Raw genomic sequence first — 9,426 nt, 5'->3', positions numbered from 1 at the left:
ACTGCAGATCAAAAACTGCTACTGCAAAACTAAATCAAAGCTGAAAAAAAGTACCACAACAAATTATTTCCCCCGGTCAAGAGAACCTCTGGGCAGCTCCTCTCCATTAAGCAGTAGAACAGTGCAAGGAGAAGAGACACAAAAGATAAGACTTGAGGCAACAACATTAGAAAGAGATAATTAATGCCTGCCATTCTAGCAAAAAAAAAACCCCTCTGTCCCAAAAGTTTTCAATCTTTCTTTCCTTTCCTCTCGTGGACTTTGCAGTTTTGCCCATATGGATAAAATTTATCGAAAACCTTAAACAAAGAGCATTACATAAGTTGCTCATCAGTTTCTAATTTAAACGCTGGAGTGACACAGGTAGAAATTAGGAATAAAAAAATAGCAGGAGGGAAAAATTGCTGGCATAAACTGCAGGATCTCACCTGCTGAAGGATCATTTCAAGGGTACCCCTGTCCTTTTGCATGACTCCATCTCTCAGCAAGCGATCAAGTAACTCTGGCTTCTTGTAATTCTTCAGAGCCAACAAGTGAATTACCCTGTCCTTGAATGGTCGGCCAGAAACTCCACTGGAAATTCTCTGGAAGATGTTTGCAGGGTTCATGGGTGTTGTTCTTTTTCTCTCAGGCACGGCATCTGGAGTGTTTTGTGGCACTCTTCTGACCTCCGTTTTTCTTCCTAAAATAAGGGCAAAAAAGAGGGAAAAAAATGTGTCATATGGAAGGTTGGGAGAAGGCAAGGAAGTTGGTTTAAAAGTATTTACCAGGACTGATAAACCTGTATTTGTTCAGCATTTCCAGGTCTGTAAGAATTCAAATAGTAAAGATGCATCGAGTTGGGCATTAACAAACAAATAGTCATTAAAAAATGCTCGTAAATGAGTGATACTTGAGGCTTGACAGGGGCTGCCAATGTGCGTTGGCAGCCCAGAAAGACAACTCTGTCCAGGGCTGCACCTGCAGAGCTGGGGCCAGCAGGCTGAGAGAGAGGATATGACACACCAGGCACTTGTCTGAAACCACTAACTTGTGTTTGGTACCTGAAAGAGGCTAAATGAGTATTGGTGACAAAACAGGGAGCCTTCTCTCTTTGTATCAGGCACACAGAGACTGACCTGTTCCTATGAAGTGCTTCAATTTTGCAATGGAGGGCAAACCTTTAATACCTTTCCATGCTGGCTGCTCCCTGGACTCTGCCTTTCTGGTGTTCAACTGCAAACCTAATCACTCAAACACATACAGTTAAATTTTGTAGAACACTGTAAACTTGCCAGTTGTCTATTGAAGGCACTGCTAATGTTTTGAGAAGTTAAATTCAATGGTAATTGAATAATGCAGAAACTTCCCACAGCAGTCAAGCAAAGCACTTCCTAATGTCATGACCCTGAAGAAAAAATAATCTGAAACCATATAGAAGCATTTACATGGAAATTAGGAAAGGGTTCTTCACCCCGAGTGTAGTCAAGCACTTGGCAGGCTCCCCAGAAGAGTGATCATGGCACCAAGTCTGCCAGAGTTCAGGAAGCACTTGGACAGTGTTCTCAGGCACGTGGTGGGATTCTTGGAGCCAGGAGCTGGATTGATGATCTTTGTGGATCCCTTCCAATTCAGTATATTCTATGATTCTGTGACAAACCCCAGTCCCTAACTGGTACTGCATGGAGCATGTTGCCCTATGTCCTACCAACAACTAGACCTGTCCTACCTGAGTTTCCTCAATGCCAGCCCAAAACAAAAGTACCCCCCCAATACCACAATTGCCTTACTGCTGCAAGTCTTCAGACCCCAATTACTGAATGTTAAATATTCACTTGAGATCTAATTAAACCACCACCAAGAATCACACATATCATTATTCAGTGTCAAACAGAACTTCCCCAATGAGAAGTTCTAAAATACATGAAAGTGGCTCCTCTCACACTGCATTACGGAGCAGTTCAAACAACAGAGGGGGAGCAGTGCCAGCATCACCTCCTATAATCAACCCCAGACAAGCTCCCTTGGAGTCAAGGCCGCACATGCTTAATTTTCTCTTTCCAAAAAGCCATGACAGTGCTAGCTTAAAATGCTCTGCCATAAGTACAGACAGAGCAAGAGCTGCACTTTCATTGTCAGGGATGTCCCTGCTGGCAGGCGACTGCAGCCACAGCCAAGTGAGAGCCTGTTTTACTCTGTGAAGGTGGATGTACCTGGCTCAGCTCACTGCTGCAGGCAGGACCACTGCTGCTGGTACCACTGAGAGCCTGTAAGGTGGATGTCCACCTTGTGTCTTCCTGGAGACAGGCTTCTTGGGGAAACGGTGCTCAGAACAGTTCAGTAATGAATGATATTCACCTGAGATGTCTGAACACATCACTTGTCCCAAGAATACGCTGCAGAAATTAATTACTAGGTTTAAAACTTACGGACATCCAATAAAAAATGAAAAGCAACCATACCTGAAAATGGCCCATCAGGTCCATCAGTAACCTCTGCACCTTGATTTTGTGATGCCTTTTCTGCCTGGGTCGTGAGTTTGAATTGCAACGCTCCGTAACTATAAAAACATTGGAAAATGTTGAACCCTTCAGGCACTACTTCAGCATGAGAAGTATAGTTGTATCAGGAATGTTAAAACTGGTCTTAACAGGGGAAGAAAAACATTTCCCAGTTCTGACAGCAAGCCAGGACATAAACAGATTTCCAACTGCCTCTACACATTCAGACTTTGCCAGTTTTACCTGTCAGTGTGGTTACAATTTCCTCACACAACTGCAGGGCTGTGCTGTTTGTTCTCCTGAGAACGGCTGCAGTGACAGCCACAGGCAGCATTTGGGCAGCTGCCCCGGCACCCTCCTGGCAGGCAGATCCTGCCCTGGAGCCTTCCTGGGCCCTGCCCTCACTCCCACCACCCTTACCAAGCCTGCTGTGTGGCACCTGCCTTGGCAACGGCCCTGACCGAGGACAGGACACCAGCTTCAGCTCACTTGAAATGCTTCAATCGCTCTAAAGTGCCCAATTAAGGCTCCAAAAAAAAGCATCAACAACCTGAGTCTCAATTTATCGTGTCCTTTCTGAAAGTCACAAAGCTGCACAAGGCCACTGCCCAGTATTTCAACACGATACAGCTCCAGTTTTGTCCATAGCCAAGGACTATGGATCAATCCCTCGCTCCAAAACCAGCATATTTACAACAGAAAGAAAAGGCCATTTTTTAAATGGCTCTGTGTGTAACACTACTGCAAGTTCTGCCTTAACTTTGCAGGCACTTTGCACAAACTGAGCACAGGGCCCGTGAAAGCTGGTCTGAACTAGATTTCGAGGAAAATTAGCAAAACCTCATTAAAACTACCTAGGCTTCCTAGTCAGAATTATTTAGAGCTAAATTAGCTAAATCGATTTAATCTGACATAAAAAATACAGTTTCATTCAAGTCGCCCTTCCCAAAGAAGAAAGTGCCCTCAAAGGTGCTCAGGACAGGCAGGCCAGGAGTGGAGGCAGGACCTCTCCCTCCTGACTTAAACTCCTGCTGCTTGCTTTGTGCCAGCCTTGGAAGCCTGGGCCCTTTCAGATACCATTTTTGTGGCTGTTAAGATAAGACAATTCTCCATCAAGGCCAGCATGCTGCCAACTATAATCATATTCACATACAGTTGTAGAACGGATCTGGTCAAGCTTGGACCATCCTGAGCTCCAAAACCTTCGAAAAATACCACTAAGACGGGGGAAAGTACTCAGAAGGTAATTTTTTTTTAGGAACAAAACCAAAAAGAATTCTACAGAAAAGCAAGTGTTTGTAACTAGCAAGAAGCCACGTATTGGTGGGAATTCATTTCCTACTGCAGTCATCACCAGGAACATGCTTCTGTAAAGGTTTTCACCATATGCTCAAAGCCACAGAATCCACTGAAATGTGCCATGAAAGAAAACATGAAGGAAAACTTACCTTGAGCCTGTTTGCTGGACACAGTCAAAGCTTCCCTGAGGATTATCTTTGCCAGCACTTGACAAAGGGAAGTTAAATGCATGCACTTCATTAGGCTAAAAGATAAAAATAGTTTCTGTAAAAACCTCAGTCTACACTCCATTGCTGGCAATTAACTAGGCCCATAATTTTAAATGGATAACTGATTTTGAAGATTTTGCTACTATTTCAGTCACTAAAAAGAGCTGCTCTGGCTCCCTCTGAAAGCAGCTGGCCACAAAACCACTGAGATAGCAGCAGTCACTCAGCTTCTAATTCAGCAAAGCATTTAATTAGCAAGTCATCCCTTCCCACTTTCCAGAATTAATAGGCATATACTTCCTTTGAAATGCAAGTGCTTGAGTACAATCGAACTGGCTGGAGCTCAGCTTACAAACGAGAGGAGAGCAGTTGGGAAGTAAATCACAAAGTTAGGGCAGCATCCAGCTCTGGGATTTATTTGATCCCAAGAAAGCACATACTGGAGTCAGCTCCAACAAGGACTACAACTAGAAAAGATGAATGCCGATTTCAACAGGTGCAAAAACCCTTTTTGTTTTCCTCAGCTGTACATGCAATTATTTGCATAAATGTGAAATAGTCAGACCTAAAAAACTTGGTTTGTTTGGCTGCACCGATCAGTTAGTACAGAAGGTGCCGCTTTTTGATAGATCCTAAAAATCATTAAAATGTCTTGAAAAAAGTCTTGCAAAAAGGGAATGGGGGGTCTGAAAACAGATGTAGAATACCCTTCACAAGAGGCTGTGCCAGGGACCTCGTTTCAAGCAAAAACCCACCACAGGGAAGGTAGCTGTACAGAAAATATCTGCAGGTCCAACATCCCACCAAATAAGCCCACAGTACCAAACTTCTGCAACACAGGGGAGCACCAACGTGAACTACAGCAACAAGAAACAGCAGGTTGAACTGCAGGACAATGATGTGAGACTTGCACATGGGACCATGCTGCTCTTGATCTGCTTTCCAGATGTTTCCACCACATTATTTTCCCACTTCCACTGCTGGTCTATTATATCCTACTGTATCCCCTGTATCCTTACAAGCAGCCATTGCAGAAGTATTTTACAGTTTGGGAAATTGAGTAATTGATTGTTTAGCCTACAAAATGGACATTATTTTAACAGAAGCATGCAGGAAGTCTTACCACTAATGTCAAATGCATCTCTCTAGGCTGACAGAGATGCAGAAAGCCTGTTTTCTAGATCAGCACTGAAAAGACAGAGAAGGGACTGAGCAGATCATTCCTCATTGGTGGCAGCTGCAGGAAACTTGATTCTTTTGCCTCTGCTCTAAGCTTCCCCAAAGAAAAAAATTTCATCTATGGCTGCATACAACTCCAAGGCAAATTTCATCAAGCCCAAGAATCTTCCGTCACCGGCAGATTTTTCAACTGAGTTATGTAGGGACCCCCTGCTTTCAAGTGCCTGAATGTCCAGCACTGGTGTGACTTTAGGATACAAACATTAGGAGAGACTTTAACAACACTAGTGTTAGTTAAAGTGTTAGAGCACACACAACCAGGGTGTGCTCTTGAAAGTTAGTGAAGCGAACCTACGGGGCGGCTGCCAGCAAGAAGCCTGGCTCCACCAGTATGTTCCTGCTGCTTTCCCTGGGCCAGCCAACCAGGGCATTTGACTGTGCCAGTCCTGCTCAGATGCAAAGCCCCAGCCATGCAAGGAACTACAGAAGAAATTAAAAATAACAGCTAAAATAATAATAAAAAAGTTTTCCTCTAGATCAGCCTCTTGAACATCAGGAAGCACACAGCAAGGCATTCGCCAAAGGGTCCTCCTTCCCTGGAGTATCACTGGCTATAACACAGACCAAAACTACTTTGGTGCAGCTCCATTTAGTGCCAAAGGGCAGAGACAAGTGTCAGTAAGGATAGCAGTGCACAGGGCAGTAAGGACACCAAACCTATTAATCTACACACAGAGAAACTTAGGAAGATGCCAGCCTGGATGTGATAAAGGAAATCCTAGGAAGGAAGGCCTGAGTTGGTACAGGATCATCTTCAACTTCAAAAAAAAAGGAAAAAAAGGTCTTAGCACAGGCTACAGAAAACAAAGAGTGGAAGGAGAGATGTTCTGTAAAAATTAAGTCTTAAAGTTTTCATGTTTTGAAATTTGAAATTTTAGGATAAAATGATGAAGATTTCTTGCTTCAAGCTCTTTTGAAATAATAGAAGGCGTAGAGCCCTTCTAAATCTTCTCAAATGAGAATAAGCTCCTGCTGTTAACTGACAACAAAAAAGTCAAGACTTTAAACAGGTTCAGATGAACTCTGGCCAGCTCTGACCAAGCACCTGTGCAACCTGGGGCAAGGCAGGCAGGTGAGGGGATCAACAGGAGTGGGCTCTGTGGCTCAGGAACACCCTCTTCCTGCCTCCTGCCTTTCATCCCTGGGCAGGGGCAGTTTTCCCAGTAAAACCCACAGCTCAGATCCTCACACACGCACCAGCACTGCAGTCTGACGTGTGCTGTGCTTTGAGCTGGCCCCAGTGTCACCACCGGCCAGGCTGCAGCACTTCGGGATGAGTGTGGAATGCTCTTTACCCTCTGCTGCTTACTTTAAAATGTCTTTTTAAATTCTATGTCCTCAAATTGGCCTGCAATTTCTTCCAATACATTGAAAGCACCATGCTGTGGGGTAGGAGAGCCATTCAAAGACATGAATATGGACATACAACAGGAATTTAGCCTCCTTCAGTGTGTCCTGAATTACTTCAAGAATTACTTTTAAATTGTTTGATTGCAGGTTTGGTTTTTTCTAATATACAGTGTCTTCAGACAACCCAGACAGTACTCAGTAGGCAGGAAACATTTACAAAACCTTAACACACAGCTCCACAGCTGGGTTGCTGTACAAACCCTAGAGACACAGAGTTCATCTTACACCAAGAGCACTTCCCAAACACCAGAGTATTTTTTCAACTATTCACTATAAGCAGGCATTGCTACTATTCTACAAGCGGTAACAGAAAGTAATGCAACCTGGTGGTTTTGGGTGTCAGATCTGAAAATTCCAAGTTCTGATTTTAAACTTTCATTGCAAATTTTCAGTCGCACAATCAGCATTGCACTGGGTCAGCAATGGAGCTGAGCATTAAGGTATCACCACCTACAGACCATCAGTCCTGTCCTCCCCTTCTGGCACTGGACAGATGTCTGAGCTGGCAGACCACAACCATTTAAAATGGAGACAAAAGAAAGAAATGGTATCTTCTCCCTCCCTTATTCCTCCCCCGATGCTGATATTCTTGTCAACTATGAATAAAACAAATGACGGTCTGACATACCCAAGATGAGGAGGCAAAGCTCCTCGACGTGTGACTCCCATCCCCAGGGAGTGCTTTGATCTCAGAACTGTGTCCCACCACCACTACTCCATGTCCCACCACCACTGCTCCGTGTCCCACCTCCATCCCTTCATGTCCCACCTGCAAATACCTCTGCTGCAGGAAGGCATCCCTTCTCGAAAGAACAACTGTTTGTCCTGAGTCAATGCCTTTACATTAACTGGAAGAATGCCGGCACCACAACACATGGCCACAACGACAAAGGTCAAACACCCAAGTCACATTTAAACCTGCTGGAGCCAAGCCCTCTGCAGCCCAGCAGCAATCGCTGCCACTGCCAACCCATGGAGCCTCCTCCCCCGCCGTGACAGCACAGCTCACGTGACCATGGAACAAGGACAAATCCATGCATTTTGGCCGGGAGCTGAGCCAGAGCACGAGTTTACTGAGTGTCACAGTGCAGGGAACCTCTGACTTCCACTGGAGCCTCTGCACTGTCCCCCATGGCCACTTCCACCGGCATGCTGTGTTCCAAGGGGCCCTCGGAGCATGATGAGGCCCCAACCCTGCCCAGTGGGTCCTGTGGGCACTGGACACCAAAACCACAACCTAACTCCTGCCCTGTGCCAACCCACAGAGCCCAGTGCCCACCCCTCACCTGGCAGTCCTGGGAGCTCTTGGTCAGCTCAACGTGCATCCTAGTGGTGTTTGGGGCCCTATTCCACCAGGACATGGTGGATTGTGCTCTGTCCCACAGCTCCACTAACTCGGGCTCCCACTGCACTTCTGCTGCTCTTGCTCCCGACTGCTCCTATTGCAAAATGTGGAAGACATCCAATTTTTCTTACAGAATGATGCTCATTGATGTTTGATCTCTGTGTACTTTCAAGCCTAATCAACAAGAGGAGAGATTTAATCCATGAAAGAGAAAGCAGCCAACAAGCTCTAAGTGATGTCCAGGTGTTGGAAAGACAAATTACTCATCTGTAGAATTGCCTTGTTATGGGGTCAACATGTTCCAATGATCTCAGACCTAGAGGGAGGTTAACAAGGCTTGGGAAGAAGGATGTACCACTTATAGTGGACACCAGGAATGCAGAATTTATGAGCCACAGGACATTTGGCAGAACACCCAAGATAGGGAAGAAACTAGTAAAGACAACCCAGCAACTGTGCTGAATCAGCTCTGACTGGGTACAAGGTAATTCCGGTAGGAGCAGATCGTAACCACGGACTCACGGCTACTGGCCCAAAAAATCCACAGGCTCCAAGGATGAGAAAGACTGAGCATGCAGACTAATTAGCATGGGAAGCAAGAGAATCATTAACCAATAGATGATAGAATATAATTAGTATGACTACGAAGAAGTGACTTGTTCCTAACAAACATTAATGCGTTTGTTTGCTAAAACGTATCAACAGGCAAAGGATTGGCAGTCACGGTGCTGGCTTTGTGGATCTGCACCCCTTTCTGTGCAGAACTGCCAATAAATCAATTACCTCCACGCTGTGCGTGATCAGCCTTTTGCACACTGGGTGCAAGAACCTATTTTGGGACAATGCTCTTGCTCTGACAATGACGATCCGTCTCCAATGCCGCTCTTGCTGTGTTCCTGCACCAGGCGCCAAACGCTCTGAGCAGTCCCGCCTCATATCCTTGGAAATGGACAGTTCCACATTCCAAGGCAGAGCAAATGGCTATGAGGTCACTGAGGCACTTTGGGATGACCCATGCTGGGTCTATGATCTTCCAGAGCTCGTTTTCCATGACATGAAATCTTGTCTTTATTTTCAAGACTGTATCCATTTCTCCCCATGTCTGGTCTCTTGGCTGCCATGCTCAGATTATAATTTACTGTTTCAGTGTTTGACTCCACTAGTTTGGTTCTTTTCCTCTGCTAGTACTTGCTTGCTCTTCTATACTGCCTACTCCAAAACATCTTTATGGTACATACACACGCACACATACTTTATATGTATATAAAGCATGTATGTATATATATATATATACACACACATATGTAAAAAACACACAACTCTCTTTCTTCAAGCCATTTGTCAGTATCTGCTTGTTCAGTTTCACTTTTTTGTGATGGTCATTCCCTGGCCAAACCGAGCAAATAAAATATATAAGAAAACAGTTAATGGTAACAATCTCTTG

The 9,426-nt window shown here is 44.8% G+C and overlaps 1 protein-coding gene across 1 annotated transcript in view; it reads right to left on the bottom strand.

The window, feature by feature from the left end:
* LOC113961121 (RNA polymerase II elongation factor ELL2-like) overlaps window positions 1-8,934 on the bottom strand; it is a 12,029-nt gene extending 3,095 nt beyond the window's left edge. Inside the window, exons 1-6 of the mRNA XM_027671186.1 lie at window positions 8,766-8,934; window positions 7,924-8,076; window positions 3,929-4,023; window positions 2,442-2,539; window positions 1,170-1,223; window positions 429-682 (exon numbers count right to left, since the gene is read on the bottom strand). Of these exons, the coding sequence (XP_027526987.1) occupies window positions 429-682; window positions 1,170-1,223; window positions 2,442-2,539; window positions 3,929-4,023; window positions 7,924-8,076; window positions 8,766-8,918 (807 nt within the window). The 5' untranslated portion in view covers window positions 8,919-8,934. The remainder of the gene's footprint in view (window positions 1-428; window positions 683-1,169; window positions 1,224-2,441; window positions 2,540-3,928; window positions 4,024-7,923; window positions 8,077-8,765) is intronic.
* Between the last annotated feature and the right edge of the window lie 492 nt (window positions 8,935-9,426).

The sequence above is a fragment of the Neopelma chrysocephalum genome, unplaced genomic scaffold (genome assembly GCF_003984885.1).
Source record: "Neopelma chrysocephalum unplaced genomic scaffold, ASM398488v2 Primary Assembly neopelma1_97034, whole genome shotgun sequence".
NCBI classification, from domain to species: domain Eukaryota; kingdom Metazoa; phylum Chordata; class Aves; order Passeriformes; family Pipridae; genus Neopelma; species Neopelma chrysocephalum.
This window is presented reverse-complemented; position numbering and strand designations above follow the sequence as displayed.